We start from the raw sequence: 26053 nt of genomic DNA on the forward strand, positions 1-26053 counted from the left end.
AAGAGGGTATTTAATTCTACCCTGAAAGCGATCCTTATTAGAAAAGATTCATTTCCCCAAATCTGAAATGATTTCTCTTATCCTTAGTTTTCTTCTAAAACTGACTATATTTAACAAGGAGAACTCTGATTAATATTTTTTTCGCTATTCCAACAGTATAGGGAAATTGCCCCGCCCACATCGGGAGCCACTCTCAGGAGCACATGTACCAGTCTCAGACGCATATCTAGTTCATAAAAGACTTTTTTGAGCTGACAAATACTAACTTTAAGGTTGGATAAGCAGTTGTTGAGGAAAATGTGCCACCTGTTCAGGAACAGCTGCTTCTGACTGACACAGAGAAGACAGGTCACCAGGGGGTACAGGGCCTGAGGAGAAAGAAGATGCGGTCACGAGCTGATTCATATTTCATCAAATCAGGTAACGCACGTTCTCTGCGATCGCTACCTATCCACCTCCTTCTGTGGGCCAGAATAAACAGGACGCTTCATAACACAACGAGGCCCAGGGGTGCCATGCAGAGGCAGGCATTTCACAAATGCTTTCTGATGATGGTGCGGATGGAATTATCTAGAATTACATGGTGTATAATAGTGTGTAATGTATAATAAGCTTCATGTATAAGTGGAAATCTGATTTACTCATTTAGTCTTCACTTAGGGATTTTAAAAACAAACTCATTAGCTTAGATCACTCTCAATTCTCAGAAAGAAAGCAGGAAGGCACATGAATTTTAAAAATATTATTGGGCTTTTTCCTCATAAACATCTACTAGCTTGTCTTTGTCTTAGAGGTAGGTGTATATATTTTCTTTTGCATGCAATCTTCCTGTAATTAAGGAAGATTCCTCAAAGAAATGTTATTGCATTGGTAAACTCCACCAAGACAAATTTAACCACAGGAGGAATTTGCTTACGACTGAATAAACAGAGGTGCTACTGTGTTTTCCTGCCTAACTGGGCTGGTTTCCCACAGCAACTAAAGGAGACAGAAAAGCTAATGAGCGGCCACCCAAAAAATATATATGCAGAACCCATCGCCATTTTTGCTGAGCCAGATGGCATACACCTTTAGGGCTCCCAAGAATTAAAGCTAGGGAAGATCTAAACAACAATATAACTGGATCATCCATTAGGCTGAATTAGCAAACAAACAAACAAACAAAAAACAAAACAAAAAACAATTGCCATAATGAGAATCATTGTGTAACAATCCACTAGCTTAATATTTTAGTCACTTGGCTTTAAACTGACTTTGAACTACACTACCATTGAGAAGAACTCTAATTCCAGCCAGCAATCTAAAACAAAACAAACTAAAACACAACACAACAAAACAAACAAACACAAAAAACTACTAGTAGTCAGTCACAATGACCACAGAAGTAAAAAATAAGCAAATCTGTCACCCCTGCCAGCAAAGCAACCCTGAATATTCGCTCAAAGAATGGTGGCAATGCTCATACTTTGAAGATTGGCAAAAACCATATCAGCAAACATCTACCTAAATAACCTACTTCCTTCAAACTATCACAATTATAGCTCATATGCCACGTGTCGATTCATAAACCAGAGTCTTATTCACCACTGAGGGCAACAGGTTGTAGTAATTTAAAAGACTTCTCTGCACCGCTGCTTTTCAGCACAAGACCTTTCCCAAATACTGTTTTCTCAGCCTTCAGAGAATCTTTCCTACGGGCGACCATCTGCCTCCCAACCCTCTTTGCTGCCTGGTTCCATTTGATTTTGAGTATCAGGCTAGGAATCAACCAGTGAAGACTTGTGGGGATTGAAAAGATAAACTGTTATTATAAACTTTGACTTTTAGATTGGAAAAAATACCCAGAAATAAAAACAAAAATCAAGTTAAGCCAGTCTTGAAAATAAACAACAGAATCTTAAGACGAGAAGGGTCATCTGAGATGACATGGTCTAATCCCCTTATATTACTGCGATTCAGTTATGGTCAATATTAAGTGCAAGATCCAAAGTTTGAAATGCTCCCTCTTTCGGGGGAGGCTGTAGATAAATCTTCCATCTGGGGGGAACCCTTATGACTTGCAAGTAATTTCAGCGTAAGAATTTTAGCCTCTGCAATTTTGCATTTTGGATTTTCTCATAGTTACTAACCAACGAATGCTTCTTTCGAGAAGAAAGTTCCAGCGTGGTATCATATAGGCTTTCAACAAAGTTTCTAAGACAGGGAACATTGACTTCATTTTTAACAGCCTAAAACAGAGACCCATGTTAATATTATATTAATTACATTGTTAACTCTCTATCTAATTTGAGGAAATTCTTAAAAATAAAAACATAACTCACGGCAGCAACTGGGACAAGAATTTCAACAAAAAGCCCAGCCAAGGCATGTTTGATATCTTTGTCTTTGACCTCGAGGAAATAATGTGCACATTCCTAGGAAGCAGAAAAAGCATAAAGGAGGGAGAGCAGATTGAGATATGCACATAAATGCACTTAAATTTAAGTAAACAGCTCTTAAATCATACACACTGACATAGCATATTTCATAATCTAGTAAAGAAAATCACTAGATTCCAGCACTTATATTTATGTTCAAAATGGCCCCGGGGCACGTGAGTGGCTCAGTTGTTAAGCATCCGACTTCAGCTCAGGTCATGATCTCGCAGTCCGTGATTTTGAGACCTGCGTCAGGCTCTGTGCTGACAACTCAGAGCCTGGAGCCTGCTTCAGGTTCTGTGTCTCCCTCTCTCTCTGCCCCTCTCCCGCTCGACGTCTCTCTGTCTCTCTCTCTCTCAAAAAAATAAATAAATAAAAATAAAAAAAAATTCAAAATGACCCTAATGACATTTTGCAAGACTGGTGTCCTCCTATTTCTATCTCAAATCACTTTGCTGAAAGGACAAAGCATCTATAACCAGTGAGCAGATATTCATCCACTGACTTCTTGGTTGATTCATTCAGACATTCATTGCTGACAAATTTCTATTGACCATCTACTGTGTGTGGGGCCCTGGGTCCTTGATTAACCCACAAACACAGATCTCCAGAGAAGGTAAACATGGGAAGAGAGGCAGAAGATATTAAACTTATTTTAGGCCCTGTGACAGCCCCAGGCACAGAGCTGTTTACTTCTTAGCTCTGACATTTTAGGTGTGTTTATTATTCAGATAGTTTCATAAGCAAGTCTGGAATGCTTCCCTTCTTCCCACCACCCCCTCTCCCCAACCCTACCCCCAGACAAGAAACCTTTAGAATAGCTCCTCAAGTAAGGAAGTCTTTTGCCTGTGGCCTACTATCTATGAAAGAGCTGTTTTGTTGTTTTGTTTTGTTTTGAGACAGAATGAGCTGGGGAGAGGGGCAGAGGGAGAGAGAGAGAATCTTAAGCTGGATCCACGGTCAGCTCAGAGCCTGATGTGGGGCTGGATCCTATGACCCTGGGATCATGACCTGAGCCAATATCAAGAGTCGGACTCTCAACCAATTGAGCCACATAGGTGCCCCCATGAAGGCTACTTTTGGTGGCCCAGAGAATCATTTGTTAGGAAAGCTGATCTGTTTAGAATCCAACTAGCCCTTTTCTCCTTCCTGGCCTTTTTCATAATAACTTACGATGCTATTCATTAGGTATTGTTTTCATGGAAGGGTCCAAGGCTACACGTATTTGTGATGATATGTTAACATCTATATTAGCTATTATATTTATTTTCAGTCAACATTGGGACCATTGCCAACACAAGTTACTAAAATCCCTCGTCTGTCAATTCTATATTTAGATATCAATGCAAGATAGGCATTGCCAACATGGAAAGTCATGGTTTCTGGAATTGTGGCCCTTTTCCTACATTACTTTGTATATGTGTGTAAACACTCTTGCAAATCGTCATTCAAATACATAGTTACATGAATTATTCACATGAGAGAGGGATAAAAATAGTTAACAGTTAGTAAGTACTTACCATGTGCCTCCTCAGAGCCACCTTCTAAGGTTATTGCCACCATCACCACTTGGCACTAAGGTAGGTGAGGCTGGGAGGGCTTAAGCGTGACTGGGCCAAGGTCACAGGGCTGGTAAGTGCTACAGCTTGATTTCAAACCCAAGAAGTTTGATACACAGCCCATATTCTTTCTTTAAAAAATGGCTTTACTCAGACACAGTCAATATAACATGCAATTCACTCATTTAAAGTATACAAACCAATGGCTTTTAGTACATAGTTGTACATTTATCACAACAAGTTTAGGACCTTTCCACTCTCCTCCAAAGAAACTTTGCGCCCTTCAGTAGTTATCTCCAACCTCCTTAACCATACCCCTTCCTCCAACTCTTCATACGATCACTAATCCACTTTCTGTGTCTATGGATTTGCCTATTCTGGACATTTTGTATAAATGGAATCATACAATATGTGGCCTTCGGCATCTGACTGCTTTGACTTAGAGTATTGTTTTCAAGGTACATCCATGTTGTGGCATGTTATTAGTACTTCATTCCTTTTCATGGCCAAATAATATTCCCTTTATGGATCTGCCACAATTTGTTTATCTATTCATTGGTTGATGGACATTTGGGTTATAGTCACTTCTTTGTTATTATGAATAATGAATAATGTTATTATGAATAATAACATTTGCCTTCAAGTTTTTGTGGGGACATATATTTTTCTCTTGGATATATACCTAAGGTTTAACAATTGAGGAACTGCTAAACTGTTTTCCAAAGTTGTGTGATTTTATATCCCCACTAGTGTATAAGTGTTCCGATTTCTCTACATCTCACCCACACTTGCTGTTGTCTGTCTTTTTCATTATTAGCCGCTTTAGTGGGTATGAAGTGGTATAGCCTCCATTCATAATCCCTATATATAAGCTCTTTATTGATAAAGACCCTCACTAAATCCAATTCACAGCAGCATCAGAGAGAGTTTTATAAATTCTCATAGAGCTGCGTGTTCTGCAAAATCCACGCTAGCAACAATTCTTTTGTCAGTACATAATGAGGAACACTGCGTAATTGACACTTACACCTGTATGGTTTGGTTGATTTAAAAAAGAAAACCTGATTCTCTCGTATAGTAGGAATAAAAAGTTTCTTCCCTAAAGTTCTGATGCCTATGAACACTAACATAGCCACCTCAATGCTATCAGGTATAAAAAGTAAAAAGATCAGCTACATTTTATTCATAGATCGATATGCAGCTGAGGAGTAAAAAAGAAAAAAAGTCAACATATACGACATTCCACTCTACAGCCTCCTGCAAAGAGGATATGAAAGTTTAAAAGTGAAATTATCTGCCTGAAATTCTATTACTGGGGATACAAAGCACGTTGTAAATTGCTGAGGCAAAGGCAGGACTCTTTCCACATTGACAAGCAAATGACTTGGAATCAGGTCCATCATTCTGATGAAGGGAGTTGCTCAGGGTGAGGGCCCCGTGGTTCTCCTGCCCAAGACATTACCTACCTGCATAAACTGAAGAGAGGCCTCAAAGTCCTCCACTGGATACATCTTAATTCGAAAGAATTTCATCCCCATTATCAAGCTGATAATACTCTGAACGACATATGGGCTCTGCTCTTTGTGCCGTAATTCTTTTAGCTCTGCCATAAATTTCTTCTTTACAGCAGGGAATCTAAGAAGAGAACATGAGTGACTTCTCAAATCATGGGTACAAAAGTGACTGTAATGGAGGCCTCCAGCATCTAGGAGTGATGGGGGCACAGCAACAGCGTTCCTTTGAATCAGGTGAAGTACATGGCTGCCATTTTGTAAGGATTCGATATTGGGGATTTGGCAAAGAGTGCAATCTTCTCCTTTCTTCTCTTATTCTCATAAGATGCTCAACATTTCCTTCAGTCAGGGAGAAGATCCAGGGCTATTTAGACGCTCTCAAAATGGTCTAGCTCTTAAATTGAGCACGAAAAAAAGCTTCTTTTCCTCAGGCATAGCAATTTCCCACATACTTGCAAACTCCAATGGCCTAAAGTATCCAATTTTAAGCATCTGAGCAATATCACAGCCAGCTATTTCTGACAATGACAGCAAATAATGCCAAGACATAGTCCCAATCCATTTCCAAAGTTTTCTGTAGTTGTTTCTTTTATAGTTTTAGGTTAATGATTGCTGAAAAAATTATTTTCAGGTTGAAGGAAAATCTACTAATGAAAAAATAGAAATCAAATCTGAAAGACGAATAAGCTTTCTACTACCTGCGTGGGATGTTAGAATCAAAGAGACGCAGTCTGCAAGGAATGTAAGGTATCTGTATTATTTGAAAGGAAAATGTTAATATTTAATAATATTAATTATAACATTATCATACAGGATTAAAACAATAGATCCTAAGAGGATGGAAAATAGTAGCAGTTCTTCGAAGCACCTAAGGTAGAGGAATATATACACAGAAGTTATCCAAACTACTTCTGAAATGGCTGGTTAAGAAAACAAGGAAAGCTTTCTAAAACTCATTGTATTTCGCTTCCTGAGACGATCAGCCTGTGGTTCTACATATGTGAAAAGGTCAATTAGGAGTGAGGTATGATTAAACAGGGTTATTATATTATGAAAGTTGAAGGCCCAGTAATGGAATCTGAGAAGGTTGAAACAACAACGTTGGACACCTCAATGTAGAAAGTTTGGGACAAATAAAGTAGGCTGTAAACACAGACACTGTTTTACCAGAAGGCAGTACAAGAGGTGTGTGATTGGCAAGTCAGTGTAAGAGGCTTAGAGAGAGCTGGCAATTTTCTAGTTCTCGGCTTGGGTACAGGAAGTTACATGACGCTCATTTGGTAACAGTTTGTGAAAACTGTATTTTTCTAAACCAATTTATGGATTTTTTTTCTCATGTTTGCTCCATATATTTCACAATAAAAAAGGTTTGTAAGAGGGCAACGGAGCAGAAAATATAAACTCCAAATTCCAGGGCCATCTCTCTTTTCTACTTCTTCTAGAGGAGGAAAACAATCTGATGCTGAGGACAGTGACAATGGCAGCAACAAGCAGATATCCAGCATCCATGATATGCCAAGCACAGTTCAGTGAACCCTACATTTCGTCTTCACAATTACTTAATCCTTGCAACTCGAGCAGGGCACTATTATTATACCCTCTTCACAGACAAGGGAACTTGAGGCTGAGATTTCTTAATGTGATAAAGTCGCACAGCTGATAAATGGCACAGCCAGGGTTTCCAGCCAAATGTCTGGCTCTAGAGTCCCAGTGCTTAATCTCCGTGCTATGTTATGTCTAGGCCAGTGGTTCTCAAAGTGTGGCCCTGGGATCAGCAGCAGCAGCATTGTGTGGGAACTTGTGAGGAACAGGCTTTATCTGGCCCACGCCACGCCTATCGGGTAAGAAACTCCAGGGGTAAATTCCAGTAATCTCGTTCAACCAACCGTATAGGTGATTCTGATGTGCTAAAGTTTATGATGCACTGGTCTAGACTAGGAATAACAATAAGGTATATTTGTAAGATGTTTAATATTTTAGGGGCGGTTGTCTCAGTCGGTTGAGCGTCTGATCTTGGCTCAGATCATGATTTCACAGTTCATGAATTTGAGCCCCACATCGGGCTCTGTGCTGACAGCTCGGAGCCTGGAGCCTGCTTCAGATTCTGTGTCTCCCTCTCGCTCTGCCCCTTCCCCACTTGTGCTCTGTCTTTCTCTCTTTCTCAAAAATAAATAAACAATAAAAAATTAAAAAAAGATGTTTAATATTTGATGCACATTATACTCCTTTTACTTTCACAAAAACCCATTGAGTCAGGCAGTGAATGCATTCCCATTTTACAAATGAAGAAACATATTTGGAAGATCGACATGACAAAGATGACTCAAACCCAGGTCTTCTGACATAAAGTCCAGGAATTTCCACCATACTCCAGCTGCCTTACATGGTCATGAACTATGAAATATAGTTGCTGCCCTAAGAACAGTGTATAGTTTGTTTGGGAATATAAAATGATGTAGAACTGGCCATGAGTCATGCAAATAATAACAATAATAATAATAATAACAATAATAATAATAGTTTGTGAGGTGTGTTCACAAGTATCTGACCCTTTGCTCAAATCTTGCTGATCCTTCTGGGAGGTGGAATGCTAGACTAGATCACTTTCTCATTTCACATTGCCTTTTATGTGAATAATACACTTAAAGAGGCTCCAAGGCGAGGAGAAAGGGCTCTTTCCAGCTGGAAAATTAGAGGAGAGTTGGGGGGATTTGAGTTGAGGTAAAGGATGAGACTTTATGCAGCAACGAGAAAGGGTGGGAGGCAGAGTTGGTGTGGCAAAGCAATAGAAGGGACACTTTCAATCAAGATTATATAAATTTATTAATTCGCAACTGGTTTTTAAAAATTATGTGTTTATTCAAGTTATTTCCAAACACTAAAAAAACCCTATTAATGACTTTTAAAATGTTTGTTTATTTATTTTGAGAGATAGAGACAGCGGGGGAGGGCCAGAGAGAGGGAGAGAGAGAGAATCCCAAGCAGGCTCTGTGCTGTCAGCACGGAACCCAATGTGGGGCTTGATCCCATGAACTGTGATATCATGACCTGAGCTGAAATCAAGACTCAGACACTTAATCGACTGAGCCACTTAGGTACCCCTCAGTGATTTTAATTTTAAATGTGAGAGTTTAAAAGGGAAAAAGTAATCTAATAGGTTAGAGTTATATTGTTTTAAGGACCATATGATACTTAAGAAAGTTTGTTTTCCATCCCTAATCCATGACTAAAACAAGAGGAGGTAGGAGAGGGCAGGTTATTTGTATAATTTACTAGTTCCACATTCTCACAAGTAGGTGGCTGGCAGTCTATTTATTTCTCATTTAAGAATAAATATGGTTATCTTTTGCTTTTAAAAGTCCCAAATGACATAAATATACTGTTTTAGCATAGAAAAATACCTAAATCTATTTGCACTTAAAATTTATTTTCCCCTAAAATAATTTTAGGAAAAAATAAATGTATTTTCAATGACTATGCCTTTAGTGTTTAGTACTGTCTTTAGTAAATACAGTAATTAAATCGTTACTCGGTCTTTGGATTACTATAACAGCAGTATAAAAATAAATTGCTTTAAAATGTTTAGTACATATAAAAGAGTATAAGAATATGTACATCGTGTTTATATCACATAAAGAGAAAGCAATTTTGAAATCTATGAATCTTAGAGGCCATTATGACTATTTAAATAAATATACCAGATTTTAACCAAAAAAACTTACTCTAAAAAAATCTAATCTTAATTAAACTGACTTTGAAAAAGTCAACACTTTGGGCAAATATCACAAACCAGCAAAATTTTTTCCCCTTGCCGGTAGGAGTTAAGTGCATTAGCACTAGGAAGATTAAAAATAGTGATTTTGCTAAAACTTAAAGACCAAAACTAAGTATTAACAACTACAGTCAGAATAAAGACAATATTTCATATGCATTACCGGCTAGATATAAAATCTAAAATTAGAACTGTTACATTACTCGCTTATTTGGGAAACAAAAAAAAGATAACCACTCTGTAGTAGATAAGCATACATCCTTTTTTCCCCCACTGAGAACAAAGGAAACAGTACTTTCCTAAGTCAATGACAAAGTAATGCTTCTGGCCTACTCATGAGAAAGAGTAATGTGATAATTTGGATTATGACACTAGTTGAAGATTGTATCATCTATCAATAAAGGTTACCTATACACTGACTAGGTGAGAATACAGCACTGTGATTACTATACATTACTGCAGGTACTGTAAGAACTCACTGGCCAAAGGGTTCTCTTATGAGTGGAAAGTACTGGAGCATTGTCCAAATTGAGACATTTCACATACTTGGCTATTGCAGAATTAGGACAAATACTGACATCATGGAAATTTAAAAAAACCACGGTTGGCAAGAAAACACTGGACGGGTGGATCATAGATCTGACCTAATATGGAAATTCCTATAGCCTTAGAGTGTTGCTTGCTTATGACATTGTTTTTCAATTCATTCATAACTAACTCAAAACTGATGTGGCTAAGAAAGGTCATTCTAAGGAAACCAATATTGTTTGCATAATCCACAAAAACTAAGAAAAACACAAAAGCCATTTTTTGGCAAATTAAACTTTCCAAACGATAGTATAAGAGAATAGGGCTGAGGTAATACCAAGAGGAATTACACAGGAATATGTTGAGATTTTCAGAGTTTGACACAAATCAGCCAAACACATAGCAATAACTCATTTTTCTGATCTTTTATAGGAACGAGGTACATACATATGAATCAAGCTGCCAGGCAATTGAAGCTTATCCCTTAAAAATGCTAATACTTTTATTGTTAGTTGCAATAAAAAATATATTATGCTTTTTTTTCTTGATGACTCATGAACCACAATTATTACAATGGGCTACGATAAAAGCGTGATATGATCTCATGCAAAATGGCCCAGGTAACACTGTAGTTTTTTCAGGGTGCTTTGGTTACTTTTTCTTTCCTGTCCGTTGTTGCCAGTCTTTGAGCTTGATATTTCTCACGGCATCAGTGTGTCTACCTCTCTTCCATCTAACAGCGATGTTTTAGGGCTTCGAAAAAATAGCTACCCGAGATGGATAAACTGGGTTAGAGTAAGTAAGTCACACTGAAGAGTTCTGGGGGTCTGTTGCCTGAGTTCTTGTCTATGTTTGGCTAGGTGAGGTTGCTGAGTACACATTTTCAAAACTTTTTGTTTTTTGATAATTGGGTATTTCCATGCTACTAAGTTAGGAAACGCCATCTCTTCTTGAAGATAAAAATCTCTTTCTGAAGACTGTATTTCATAAGCATCAGGGCATCACTGTTGCTTTAAGCCCAACTCTTGGCCTGGATTCGCATTATGTCTCTGGCTCATTTTGCCTCACCTAGGCATTCGGGATCTTGCCTGATGTGCCTCGGGGTTGAGTAAGATGAAGACGGGTGAACAAGGTGTGACATCACTTTTGGAAGAAGTATATTATTGGTAATGGTCTAACACCACTTTGTTCTAGCCTGCTAAGTAGCGTTATGGGGCCAGATAAATTTAGCAATGAGAATTTTCCCCCGACTTGTTTCCATGACAGAGTCTGGGACATTTTTAGCTCAGCTGAGTTAAGTAAGCTCTATAGTAAAGGGACATTCTAGAATGGAATTTTCCCATTCACAGATGATAGATATCGTAGCTACATGCTCAGAGAATACAGAAAACAAGACTCCTCAAAGTGGTAAACTTCTTTGGAATATTTGTGGCAGAGAGGAAAGCAATTTGGTTCGTCCGGTTCTTTCTTTGATGCAGTAGTCTGAAACTCATGGACTCCTGGTAGCCCCTGGCCCAAATGCCGGGTAAAAAAGGTAGGGGAGAAAACAATTGAAAAAGACTTGGTTCTTGCCTCGAGGGCGCTTTTAGTTAATTTCAGAGACATGAAACCCATAGCAAAAAAAAAGACCTTAGCTCTCTGTAAGCTCACACACAGTCCCTTCCTGAGAATGGAGCTGGGCTGCGATAGGGGAGGGGCTCAAGATCTTATGGTAGAGGGCTGACGTTCACTTACTTAGCTTGTGCCAACACTCCAATGACTTCTGCGTACAGGTCTGCCACGATGTGCATATTTCCAGTGTTAGGACCAAGGTACCTAAATAAGATACGATGAGATGAGTTAGGGATCCCTGGTCATCTAAAAAGAGCCAACTTGTTTTAGTTTTAAGTGCCCAACTTCTTCAAAATTCTAAAGAGACAAATTACTTTACCCTTCTTTGTACTTAAAGTGCTTGAAAGCCAAGTTAATAACGTCATGTATTAGACTGTCTATTACAGGATGGAGTGGAATCTGAAAAGGAAAAAAAAAAAGATCGCTTTAACTGGGAAGACAATATTAAAGATCACGTCAGTAATAGTACTTCTGTGATCCTTAGCAATCAATAAACATAATTCATATGACCCAATATTTGAAATTCATGGACAATTTAAAACTTAGATTTTAAAAACATAAGTAGTTTTCAGATAAACCTTATCTAAAAGAAACATTAAATTACTGACCTGTTTCAAAACTTCTATTAATACTAAAGAAAAAATGAAATCAATGGCGAGGTCCCGTCTTTCCATTAAATAATCACGCTGTTGTTCATCACTGTAAAATATAAAATATTCATATTCAGTGGCACTGAAAAAAATTCTCGGAGTGCTACAATTCGCCAGACATCTAGGGCTCATTCCCAGTGGACTGCAAACCAGATTTGCTATTTCAAGATTGCAGGGGTAAATATATGCTAATGCTTTTTGTTACCAGTGAGGTGCAGTGAACTAACACAGGATCAGAATATTTGACTTCAAATTTCAACTTTTCAGCCATGTCAACTCGAGTAGCTATCTGTGAATCTACAAGCTCATCCTGTGGGCTCTTCCAAGGTAACTTTCTGGAATCCTATCATCTCTAGAACAGATACAGACGCAGGGCAGGGCTGTCATATGGGAGGTATATATTGAGAAGCACCTATGAAAGAAGCTACACAACGTAGAGAATAATAAGGACGTAGTACCATGATCAGCTACAGCAGGACTATGGAGGATGGAGAAGGGTTAGGAGCCATTTCTCTCTCTCTCTCCCTCTCTTTCTCTTTTGTTTCCATGCCTCTTTCCTCGTGACCTTCTGCCACTTGAAGTTTGTGAAAGAAGAGAAAAGTGAATGGGGTGGTGGGAGAGAGAATGGTTATAAAGCAGGTGGAAGAAGAGGTAGAAAGAAGCAAAGTGGAGTCATTTGAACTCACTCAAAAGTCAGGGAGCTGAATAAGCACTGTCAAAGGACAGAAATGTCAGTCTACCTCCATCCCACCCCCCCACCCCGGGTTCTGCTTATCTAACATACTAACTGAAGGCTGACTGGGAATGGAACGAAGAAAGGCAAATTAAACGATGGCTGAGACTCTAGCACAGAATAGTGGCTACGAGCATTGGCTTTGGTGTGGAACAGTCGTAGGTTAAAATGATGCCTCTTCTATTTACCAGTAACAATGGGAATGATAATAGCAATTACAGAAAGGTTTGCTTGAGTATTAAATAAGATAAAGTGTGTAATATGTTTAGCATAGTCTCTCAAACATGTAAATGCTCCATCCTTGCAATTTTAAGTAAAAGCAATGAGAAAGGAGGACCAGAGTTGGGCTTGTCAGGCAGGTATTTTCAAAATAAATCAAGAATATTAAAAAAAAAGTTTTAATGTTTATTTATTTTTGAGAGACAGAGAGACAGAGTATGAGTAGGGGAGTGCCAGACAGAGAGGGAGACACAGAATCCAAGCAGGCTCCTGGCCCTAAGCCGTCAGCACAGAGTCTGACGCGGGGCTCAAACCCACAAATCGTGAGATCATGACCTAAGCTGAAGTTGGACCAACTGAGCCACCCAGGCACCCCAAGAATATTTTCAATATGGAGTATTTTTTTTTGCTTCAGTCAAAGGGAATGAGAAGAAAGGAAGGTGATATGTAAGATATAAAAAAGAACTTCTGGAGAAGCTCTATAACCATAAACAAGTCAAGTAAAGGCTGGCGAGTGACAGAATGGGTTAGCAAGGGAAGTTGCAGCTCTAACTCTCAAGGAGAAATGTATGGACAGGGTAGGAGCTCATTCATTCACGATTATTGCAAATAGTCTTGCCAGGAGGGAGAGCACTGGGCCAAACCATCTATCTGAAGTCCTTCAATACCCACTAGAACTTGGAAGAGCTCCTGCCAGCTGGAGGAGAGGAAAACACATGCAACTGCCTTAAAAAAGAACATTCATCAAGCCTGACCTAGAGATTATAGCATGGAATAAGTAAACAAGATGTTTGAAGACTGAAAGGAAGGAGAACTTTCAAAGATGGCCAGCAGCAATAGAGAGAAAATGGTTGTGTTGGATGGCCAATAAGGGTCTTTAAAAGGGGCCAGAGGACCTTGAGAAAGTAGCAGTTCTTGGCAGGGAAAAAAACTTTAAACCCCGGATTCTATTTTATTTAATAAGCCAATTTATGCTTTCAAATAAAAGTAAGACCTATACTTTTCCAATAATGAATTCAACTTTATTGCTGGTTTGAGGTCTAACTGCCGGGAGCCAGCAGCATCTGACAAATTTATTTGGCAGTCAAAATGCTGATATTATACTAATCTTAGAGATTGTAACCCTAGTACACATCTGTCACACTTAACTGTTTTCGGTTGCTTGTGCTTTTCTCTAAAGTTCCTCTTTTTTTGCCCTAGTAACAGAAACTCTCATTATTACCTACATCATGCTCTAGATACCCTCATTCTTTTGGCTTTCTCCCAAACACACATTCTTATTTTGGACGTCCAAATGCTAATTAAATGCTGCTGAGTCAAATTTCACTGTCCTGATGCTATATTTGATGTTGGCAATTACTCTGATCTCCTGAAAACAATTAGTAACGTGAGTTTTAAAATACTATTTTCAAGGGTTCCTGGCTGGCTCAGTCTGTAACATGCAACTCTTGATCTCAGGGTCGTGAGTTCAAGCCCCATGTTGGGCATGGAGCCTCTTAAATTTTTTTTTTTTTTTCCAACGTTTTTTATTTATTTTTGGGACAGAGAGAGACAGAGCATGAACGGGGGAGGGGCAGAGAGAGAGGGAGACACAGAATCGGAAACAGGCTCCAGGCTCTGAGCCATCAGCCCAGAGCCTGACGCCGGGCTCGAACTCACGGACCGCGAGATCGTGACCTGGCTGAAGTCGGACGCTTAACTGACTGCGCCACCCAGGCGCCCCATTTTTTTTTTTTTTAATTTTTTTTTTTTCCAATGTTTTTTATTTATTTTTGGGACAGAGAGAGGCATGGAGCCTCTTAAAAAAAAAAAAAAAAATATATATATATATATATATATATACACACACACACACAAAGTAAAATAATATATATATTATATATATAATCATTTTCAATATTTTCAATACAAAAAGAAATAAATTCATGGAAAATCTAGTTTTAGTAACTAAATTATGAGAAAACAGAGAAACAAAACTAAAACTCACTTAATTCAATTAAAACTGCCCCATTCTTCATCCCCAAGGAAAGGTTTAATATCTACTCATAAACTAACATGTAATATGGGAAGAATAATAAAATGATACCATTAATTTATTAATCTCACAGTCTGAACCAATTTTAGAATTGAGACTTTACCTTTCAAATTTGATATATCAAAAAAATATTTGTGAGAAGAGACTGCTAATTAGTATGAGATTTCTTTTCAGGGTTATGAAATGTTCTGGAATTAGTGGTGATGGCTGTACGACCTTGTGAATATACTAAAAAACACAGAATTATGCACTTTAAAAGAATGAATTTTGCCAGGTATAAGTTATATCTTAATAAAAAATTCCCTGTCTTCAACTAAAAAATGATTCAATATAAAAAGTTATTAATTTCTCTTCCAAACAAAATGATTAACAAATGATTGAATCTTGCATAAACTCAAGCATGTTATAAAATGAAATCACAACTCTGGATGAAATGTAATTCATTTCATGACATTGAGAAGTGGATATTTTTAAAAAAGCATTAGAAGTGTCAAGAAATAATGAGAGACATAAATCACTCACAAGAAGTAGTTAATATCTGATTTTCTGAATGATTCATTTCTGTCTTTACTGTTTTAAAAAGTGCACCATCAATTCATATGGAGATGTTTTTAAAATAATCTTTTTTTTAAGAAACGGTAAATATAGTCAACTTTCTTATATTTACTTATATTTCAAACATATGAATTCCATAGATTTATGTAAACTTTGGGGGGATGGCACCTTCATTTGACAGTAAAAGAATCTTAAATTTTATGGTTGCTAAAGGGTTCATGTAGCAGCAAGTTCCACTTTTCAAATCTGTAAGAGAAGGGGGAGCACAGAATAATACAAATGTCGGCTGCAAGGGAAGTTCGAGATGAGGTAATCTGACTTCCCTGTTTCGCTAGTGAAGACACGAAAGTACAGAGAGGTCGTGAGCTGCCCAAAGTCACAGGGCTCATGGATGGCACCTCCAGGCCTACTGCTAAGGTCCTGTCCAGCCTCCTTCCCATGACAGCACACCAGGCACTCAAAGTTACTGACAAGGACTAGGCAGCACCATGTGGGGCCTGCTACAGCCTTTCTGCTTTTAGGTGCAGACTGGAAGAGAGAGGGCTCAGGAAAGTAGCAAGGTAATCTAGGGCCCTTTACACCTGCCCCACCAATGTCAAAATAAGGCTGAGTATGTCTTTTCAACCTGTGACAAGTGGCAGTGACTAGCACTCCCACTGCTAGACAAGGGGCCACCTGTGCCACCTGCTAGGTATCCATGCATAGGCAGGAAGATTTAGATGATGCATAAATCCCATTTTGATTTATGTTTCTGAAAGAGAGAAAGAAGAAAGAAAGAAAGAAAGAAAGAAAGAAAGAAAGATCCTCATAATTCCTACACATAAGAAATGTACCTTTTTGATTTATTGCTTGTTCTTGGTCTGTATTCATGTGATTCATCCTCAATGCCATTTTGCCTTTTATACCAGTCAAACAATGTACGCAGAATGGAAGGCAGGCAGTACTCAGAAAGGGAGCTCATTGAGCTGATGACCTATAGAGAAAAAGAGGTGATAAAAAGGCTTCGGTGGCTCTGGCAATTACTGAAATACTTTTCATTTCACAAATAACTCCAAGCTATATTTCTTATTTATCACACGTTTCCCTTAACAATCTTTATGAGTACATTCCCAAGAGGCCAAATCTTATAATGTTTACAGATGTTCCTTATATAATAATTTTGTGGTTCAAGAAAGTTAATTACTTTGACTTCCTTTCATTCTAGAAGTCAGATGTTAACTGCACACAGGTTATTCATGGACTGCAGAGAAATTATTTTCCCACACCGTCCAAGAAGTACAGTGCCTTGTACTCCTTAGGTCTCAAAAATGCTTGCTGTAGAAATAAAAACATTAATTGACACAATCACATTAATTGTTTAGGGGAAATAAGCAAGCCTAGCTCCCAAACAAACAACCCAAGTGGTAATGTAACATAATGTATGGTTTTCTGCCCATAATCATTCATTCACTCATCTGAGGTAGGCTCCAAATTAGACTCAAGAACCAGCAGCAATAATTTATTGTCTATCACCTTGAAGGCAAACCACTCCCCTCTTTTTTAAACAACAAATATGTCTTTGAGAGACGAGTTATTCCAATTTCCTTTTCTGGAAAGATTCATGATGTTTTGCTACTTATCATGGAAAAAATGAACCTCAATTGCCATCTCATACCATGTACAATGATTAACTGAAAAAAATCATACTATAAAAAACCTAAACTGTAAAACTTCTGAAGAAAACGTAGGAGAAAAATCTTTGTGACTCTGGGTCAGCCTAGGATTCCTTAAGTAACACATCAAGAGCAAAGTCCATGATAATTTGAAACTGAAAGTCATCAAAATTAAAAGATTCTGTTCTGGGGATGAAAGGTTGGTTCAATATTCACCAAGCAATAAACATAATACACCACATTAACGAAATAAAGGATAAATAATCATATGATCATCTCAGTAGATGCAGAAAAGACATTTGACAAAATTTGACATCATTTATGATAAAAATGCTTAATAAAGTGGGTTTAGAGGGAACATACCCCAACATCATAAAGGCCATACGTGGAAAACCCACAGATAACATCATACTCTGTGGTGAAAACTGGGAGCTTTCCTTTAAGATCAGGAATAAAACAAGAATGCCCATTATTCACCAGAGTTCTAGAAGGCCTAGCCACAGCAAGCAGATGAGAAAAATAAAAGGCGTCCATGTTGGTAAGAAAGAAGTAAGGCTGTCACTAATTGCAGATGACATGATACCATATACATATGATATATACATATCATATACATATATGTATGGCTATATACACACCGTATACATGGTATGGCTATATACATACATATATATAACCCTAAAGACTCCACTGAAAAACTATTCGAAGCAATAAAATAATTCAGAAAAGTGACAGGATACAAAATCAATACACAGAAATCAGCTGCATTTCTACACACTAATAACAAAGTAGGGAAAGAAAAATTAAGAAAACAATTCCATTTACAATTGTATGAAACAGAATAAAATACCTAGGAATAAACTTAATCAAGGATATGAAAGAACTATTAGGACATTGATGAAAGAAATTGAAGAATTTGACACAAAGGAAAGATATTTCATCTTCATGGATTGTAAGAATTAATATTGTTGCAACATCCATACTACTGACAGCAATTACAGATTCAATGAAATTCTATCAAAATACCAAGAGCATTTTTCACAGAACTAGAATAATAATACTAGAAAAATAATGCTATTTTTATGGAACTTCAAAAGATACTAATTGGCCAAAGCCATCTTGAAAAAGAAGAACAAAGCTGGAGGTATCACAATTCCAGATTTGAAGATACACTATAAAGCTATAGTAATCAAAACAGTATGGTACCAGCACAAAAACAGCCACATAAATCAATGGAACAGAATAGAGAGTACAGAAAGAAACCCACGCTTATATGGTCAATTAATCAGTGACAAGGGAGGCATGAATACAAAATGGGGAAAAGAGTCTCTTCAATAAATGGTGCTGGGAAAACTGGACAGCTACATGCAGAGGAACGAAACTGGACCACTTTCTTACACAAAAATAAACTCAAATTGGATTAAAGACACTTAAATGGGAAACATAAAACTACAAACCTTCTAGAAGAAAGCATAGACAGTAATTTCTCTGACATCGGCTGTAGCAATGTATTTCTAGATATGTCTCTTCGGGCATGGGAAACAAAAGCAAAAATAAACTCGTGGGACTAAACCATCAACAAAATGAAAAGGCAACCTACTGAATGGGAGAAGATACTTGCATATCTGAGAAGGAGTCAACATACAAAATATATTAAACACTTCTACAACTCAACACGAGAAACCCACCAAACAATCCAACTAAAAATGGGCAGAGGACCTAAACAGACATTTTTTTTCCAAAGGAGACAAACAGATGGCAAACAGATATGAGAGAGAGACAAAGAGACAGAGAGAGAGAGAGCGAGAGAGCCCACACACAAGTGGAGGAGGGGCAGAGGGAGGGAGAGGGAGAATCTTCAGCAGATTCCACACCCAGCGTACTAGCATAGAGCCTGACGTGGGGCTTGGTCTCATGACTGTGAGATCATGACCTGAACCAAAATCAAGAGTCAGACGCTTAACCGACTGAGCCCCCCATGTGCCCCCCGACAAGATTTCTTACAGGCAAATTATGACCTGCGGTGCCAATGAGACAATGATAACATAGGCATCTCCAACACTGCTGATAGAAGAAAAAAGTTGGCACAACATATCGGGAGGAAATTTGGAAATGTGATCAAGAACTTCATAAATGCTTCTCAAGAAGCCCATTCCTAGGAATTTATCTCAAATACATAATTAGAGATGAGTAAGAATGTTCAGGACAGCATTATATTATAGAAAAAATGGGACATCTAAATGTCCAACTATATATCTTAATACAATGTGGAATGTGAGGCAGACTACCTATGAAACCATTAAAAATCACACTTCAAAAATATCTAATGACATGAAAATATTCATCATATGTTACATGGAAGAAGAATGAAAAACCGTTTAATTGGTGAGGTTTGCACTTGGCACGGACACTACGTAAGTATGCATATAGCAAACACAACCAGGGGTAGGTAAACCAACATACTGAGAGTGCATGTAGACCCCGCAGGTTGTCAGGACGGAGATCACTAGAGGCAGGGGGTAGGTGAGAGTTGAAGAGAAATGAAGGGAGGATTTTACCTGGGCCTTTTTTAGAAAGGGGATAAATTTGAGACAAGAGTCAAGAAGAAAGCTAAGCAAAGACTCAAGGCAGGAAGCCTATGGTAATGAAGGTGCAAAAATTGTTTGTTCATAATAATTACAGTGATTAATTTAATGAAAGTTTTGATTGAACCGAAAGAAGACATATTTGGCTGGTGCAGGGACTTGGGTATATCGGAGAGAAGAAAAATAATGTTGGAAATTTTAAGCTGGAACTAAATCAGAGAAGTTACTTAATGCTAGTCTGAAAAATTACAGTTTTCTTCTCTAGAAAATGGGAAGCCCCTAAAGATTTCTGAATAGGAAAATGTGCCCATAGAAACGTTGGGGAAGTTTAATCCAGCAGTGATGTGTAGGTTAGACCAAGGGCGTTTGCCAATAGAGGTGGTCAGTGCCAACAGAGGTGGTCAGAACAGACACACACACGCGCACGCGCACACGCACACACATGCAGGCACACACGCACTCTCGAATTGAATGAGGTTACTGCAACAGTTCCAGGCACACAGTGATCACAGCTTGAGCCGGGAAGTGGCAGGAGAAATGGAAAACCTTAGTTAACTTAAAATGTTTCTGTAGTTAAGCAGGCGAGGCTTAACTTCTTTTTATAAAGGAAACTAGAGCAATGGGAGTTGAAGAGCTTCCTGTCAATGGGACTTTCCACTGTCACCTTTAAAAGAAGCTCCAAGATTGAACAGAACAATTATGTGTCCTTCCTCAGATTCTGTGTCTTGAGAGCCTTATTTCTTGCTGTCTTGTAATTATGGTTATATGTACATACACAAAATTGTACATTGTCGCTAGCTATGGTTTAATAGAAGTTAAGTATCAATAGGCTATTGCATTCTGCCCACCCTGTGAACCGAGTCACCATCAGTTTTTAATTGAAAAATATCGAATTATTTTTTTAAAAAGAGACCCTATCCTCGCTCCCCCCCACACTGTAATATCCACAGCCACGACGTATCTTCCCGTTGTTCCTGTGGATGTAACAGTGGTAAATTTGGGGAACGAAGCAAATTAGGGATGTCAAGGGGATAATTTACTAGTTCTCTCTAAGCTACCCAAGCACAAAAAAGGATACTTCTCCAATCACTACCATCTAAGATATTTTGAATTGGGGACTGAAGGGGGTTCCTCCCAGAAGGGGAAAAAACCCAGAATCTGGAGTCCTTCACCATAGGTTAATTCTGCCTTAATTATCACATGTGTAATAAAATCCCCAACCATCTACTATCATATTTCAGTAATTCAAAAATACTTGTGTAAGTCTGGACAGGACTTAAGGAGACACGATGACTAAATATGATGTGGTAACCTAGACGGTATCCTGGAACAGAAAAGAGATATTTGCGAAAAACAAATAAAACAAATCCAGAATTTAGTTAATAATGATGCACTGATGTTGGTTTCTTATTGTGACAAATGTACATGGTAACGTAAGATGTTAATAAAAGAAATTGGGTGTGGGAACAGGACAACTGTCTGTACTTTCTTTGCAAGCTTTCTGTAGATTAAAAACTATTCAAAAATAAAAAAAAAGTTTATTTAGAAAACACCTATGTGGGAGATTTACATGCTTCTGTCATTTACTACAGACCCAAAAAGGAGATATAAACCTACATTTGTCCCCTAATTGTCTCTGGGTAGAGCTCACAATGTTTAGCAGTTTCACTCACTTAGATGTAACCCACATTCTCCATAGAGAATGTCAATAGTATTCTTTAAACCTCAGCCATAATTTTTTTTTACCCATTAAAAAGTCATCGTGAAGCCATTCTTGGTATTATATCTACTGGGCATACTTTCCACGGCAAATACATCGAGACCATCATAGAAGAGAAGAAAGGTCAGCACTGGGTGGATGTGTGTGTTTTTTCCATCTCTCTGTTACTGCCCTGTTACTGTCAAAGTCCAGGCTTGTCAGGAAGGAAGGGTGGAATTTGCAAAGACCTGGCCCTCAAAGCTCAGGAAGGGAGGAAGGTCTAGCTGGCTTCTTGGTTACTCAACTCCTTCATTTACGGGAAGCAGAGCCAATGGCGAGATGAATTCTAGCTCTGTGCTGCTGTTGAAAGGGGGCAGGCCCATTTACAAAGATGTTCTTGTTGCATTTAAATGATCATATTCTTCCATCATAGATGAGCTAGGTACTGTGGAGCTTGAGGAGATGAATTGCACAGAATCACAGAACTATTTCATACTGGTGTTTTGCTTTGGGGGGAGGGGATAGAGGGGAATACTAAATGTACTTTGCAAATGTTTTCTTAATGTTTATTTTGGCATTTTATGTATAAATAGGCTGAAAGAGACTGTCCATTATGCTGTAGGGAAGGCATTCATTTTTCATAAGCATTTTATTATAGTTTCTGAATGCAAAGAAGGAAACTTTACATAAATATTTGAATGATTATTCGGTGGAGTCATTCCGTATCTTCCAGTAACAAGGTTGACTTGCCCCGAGTGGTGTGTTTAGTGAATAATTTTAAAGTAACTTCATTGATAGTTTAATTTTTCAAACTAGTTCAGGTGGCCAAGCCCCGGGGGGTCAGGTTACTGTCTATGAACTACCACAAAATGTTGATCTGTGGAAGTAATCCAAATGCAATTTTTTTACTGGATCATATATCGTGCTAGTGCTAGATTATAGCAATCAGTGATGACATATACCAGAGGCTTAAGAATATTACAAAAACTTAAAATTATACAAATCTGTGTATTACATTTTTCATGCAAATTAGGAAAAGATCTTTATTATATGACTTTGATATCCTGGTCTATTTTGTGGAACACCACGTTCCACGGGAGAATAATTTAAGAACCACTGAATAACACTAATGTGAATCCAGCATCAGTTAGTTTGTTTTTACTCTTAATTGCTTACGTTTTTCACTTCTACGTTTTAAATAGATTTTGATGGAATTGTAGCATTAGAATCAGTGTTGAAGCACTAGAATTTCACCTGCTTCCTTTCCAGAAAAATTATTACTGCCCAAGATAGTAAAAAGTTATTTTCACTCTACTATAGATGTATGGGCTTGGTTTACCATGTTTCTTGTTTGTAGATGGTATTTTTAATGTATTAAGAAACTAAGGCACTACAAAAGTATGTAAACATATGTGTAGAAGAAAACCCCATAGAAGTTACTTGGAATGTCTGAGCAAATATATGAAATTTATAGAGACAGCACTGGTCACACTGAATTGCAAATAGCTGCATTAAATAATGTTCTCAGCACAGATGACTGATCCTTCACAAGCTACATTTTCATAATTTCATCAGTGTATTGAGAAGATCAGATGGTCCTAAGTTCAAGTTACAGCTCTGCCCTTCATTGGCTGTACGAGCTTGGATGTGTCCATTTCTCTGAGGCTCCATGTTTCCCGCTGTGAAATGGGACTGAAGAATACTTAACCTCACTGGGGTTTTAGGAAGAGTAAAAGATGAGATACTATAAAGTGTGGGGCACATAACAGACCTTCGAAAACGTCTATTTTCCTCTTCCATTTCTAAATATTGAAACTGAAGCACAGACATAAAAATTTTTGACTTGGAAAGGATCTTAGACTAAGTTAATAACAGAATGAATGATAGAAATTATTGACAGAATTTTATTTATGACAGCTGATAAATGGTGCTTTCAGGCATATTGTAAAAAAAAAAAAAAAAAAAAAAAAAAAAAAAAAAAAAAAAAAGGACCCACCTGTCTCTGATCCAACCACAAACTACTAAGGCCTCCATTTAGAACCCTTGTAGCTTTTAGGGACACCTGGGTGGCTCAGTTGGTTAAACGTCTGACTCTTGGTCTCAGTTCAGGTCATGATCTCACGGTTCGTGTCCAGCCCGGCATTGGGCTCTGTGCTGACGGTGTGGAGCCTGCTTGGGATTCTCGCTTTCTCCCCCTCTCCATCTCTACCCTACTGCCCCTGTCTCTGTTTCTCTCAAAAAAAAACCAAAAAAAAACAAAAAACAAAAACTTAAAAAAAAATAAGAACACTTGCAGCTTGGTGTGTGTTCCCACACTTTTCTGGCTCCAGGAGCTGCCAACGTGGTACATTCCAAATGTTCACTTGTAGAGGTCTCCAAGCAATGCTGGTCCAACATTAGCCCCATAAAAGAAAGGTAGGGAACACCAGGCTCCCCGAGTTTGCTGCAGGCAACAGCTCACTCTGGGAAAGGACACTGACATGGCAACTATTATGGAACCAGAATGAATAGGCTGAATAAAACCAATTATTGGGAGCCCAGTTTATGTACACATCAGACTTTCAGGAACCTCAATCATCAGAAAACATTGAGCCCAAACGCGAATGAAAAATGGACACACCCGTTGGCAAAAGATATGGTGTTAAGCTCTTGTAGGTAATTCAGCACAAGACGGTTCTGTAAAACACACACAGGTCTCATTTGATTCTGTTCTCCCCTCTCTCACCAGATAACCTGTTCTTCTGGCCAAATTCCAAATCAGCCAAGTATTGATGATGCTTCCTCTTCCTGCCTCACTTCTTCATCTCAGACATCTGGTTTCTGTGCTTGCCACACTCCCGACAATTTACAGAAAAGATCAGAAAGGGCAAGCCTACTGGCCAACCAATGGCCTTTTGTAGTCATCCCTCTCCAAGTTTCGTGAGCAAATGACACTCTTTCTCGGGTTCTCCTTGAATCGCTTTCTTTCTCAGGATCCGGTGATGCGGCCAGTCTTATGTACCTTATATACTCTCTTATCTCCCGTATGATTACTTATGCAGTGCTGAAGCACATTAAGACCATCCACCTGCGAAAATAAGGATTTGGATTCTAATTCTAGTTGTTCTGGCACAAGCTCCTTTGGGGAGTAATCGTCCTTTACCACATCAAGAGGAAATAACTTTCACTTACTGATTATGACTGTTTTAAGAAACAAAATTGGAGTAATTCTTCAAATAGAAAACATCATACAGTATACAATTGCTTGTATCATTTAACTTACTGCATGTTTTGGTCATAATGAGATAGAAGCAAAAGTCTAAAAACCAAGGGCAGAGAAAATTGACAAGAAAGCACATGTAGCTGGAAGGTATATGAGATGATGAAGATTCCGTTATTACTTTTTTCAAGAGCCACAGTTTTCATCTCTGTGTGTAATGTAGCTACTGACTGTCATTGGTACATCCTCCACCAGGTGAGGGTCCCATACTTCTTCAGGTGAGGGTTACTTTGGAGTACTGTTTTTCGCTTTTTAAAATGGGTTAACTTGATATCTCAGCTGCCCCTGGTGACCTTTAACCCAGGTCCACACTCATCATAGGCAAGCTACTGTGTCATCTGAGAACCCAAAATAAAATGCCTTGGACTTTATATTTAAAAAGGATATCTATAAACTTGGATAGCAGAAGAAAGATTTCACTTGAGGTTCAAATGGGGAGCTCACCTTTCATTCATAGGACCCTCTCCAACAGACCACAGACAGGGAACTCATCACCAGCGCCATGATGATGCCCTGGTACACCGCCTTTTAATTTCAGTGTTGCCAGTCATAATCAGCTAGCGTGACTTAGCTCGAACGTAAGTTTTTCAAACTATTGAATATTAATCTATCAGCTATGAAAATGCGTTCTGTATGTCAGCGAATAACACTGCAGCAAAAGGCTCTCTCATCGCTGGTGTCCAGGGAGCCCGTGGCTGCTAACGTCTCCCCCTTCCGTGAGGGTCTCTATTCTGCTGCCATCATGGGCCAGCCCTGCCCTAGAAAGCTGAATCTTCTGAGGCTCTTGTACTTTCCCGGCCACCTTTTCTCTCAGGCCACTCTTCAAATCTCAACTTCTTGGTCCATGCAGTTCCTGCCTGGCATGATGCAACCCGAATTTCATCTGGATGACAGAGATCTTTAAAATGCCCCTGTGCCTTGGTGGCTTCCTGTGACATACCTGTCCACCTTCCAAGCATCGTTAACTGCCCCCCTAACCTGAGTTCCCATAGCACTTGAAATATACCTCTGCTATAGCATTCACTTTGCACTATCATTTGTTTGGATATCGGTCCTCTTCCTGGGATTGAGAATTCCTCGAGGGCAGGAACCCTATCTTACTGGTTTTGTAACCCCAGAACCTTGCACAGATCCTAGTACGCTTGGGCACTCAGTATTTGTTGAATTGAACAGAAGTGGTTCCAAATCATGGTTGAAAACTACAGTTACTTTTTATTTCCCCTCTCAACCAATATTGATTCTTCTTATATAATTTTACATATTTT

The 26053-nt window shown here is 38.5% G+C and overlaps 1 protein-coding gene and 1 long non-coding RNA gene across 11 annotated transcripts in view; one reads left to right on the plus strand and one right to left on the minus strand.

The window, feature by feature from the left end:
* The window catches only part of FRY (FRY microtubule binding protein), a 443455-nt gene that overhangs the window by 158938 nt on the left and 258464 nt on the right, over positions 1-26053 (minus strand). For all 10 annotated transcript variants that reach the window (XM_060637419.3, XM_060637417.3, XM_060637413.3 and 7 more), the window contains 8 exons: positions 16427-16566; positions 12010-12100; positions 11721-11800; positions 11525-11605; positions 5443-5611; positions 2322-2414; positions 2130-2228; positions 267-368 (listed from right to left, as the gene is read on the minus strand). In XM_060637419.3, coding sequence (XP_060493402.1) covers positions 267-368; positions 2130-2228; positions 2322-2414; positions 5443-5611; positions 11525-11605; positions 11721-11800; positions 12010-12100; positions 16427-16566 — 855 coding nt within the window. The remainder of the gene's footprint in view (positions 1-266; positions 369-2129; positions 2229-2321; positions 2415-5442; positions 5612-11524; positions 11606-11720; positions 11801-12009; positions 12101-16426; positions 16567-26053) is intronic.
* LOC144612962 (uncharacterized) lies at positions 11192-24834 on the plus strand. The gene is made up of 2 exons (XR_013550267.1): positions 11192-11324; positions 24258-24834. It is a non-coding gene; the product is annotated as an uncharacterized LOC144612962 (long non-coding RNA).

Source organism: Panthera onca, chromosome A1 (assembly GCF_046562875.1).
Source record: "Panthera onca isolate mPanOnc1 chromosome A1, mPanOnc1 haplotype 2, whole genome shotgun sequence".
Lineage (NCBI taxonomy): Eukaryota > Metazoa > Chordata > Mammalia > Carnivora > Felidae > Panthera > Panthera onca.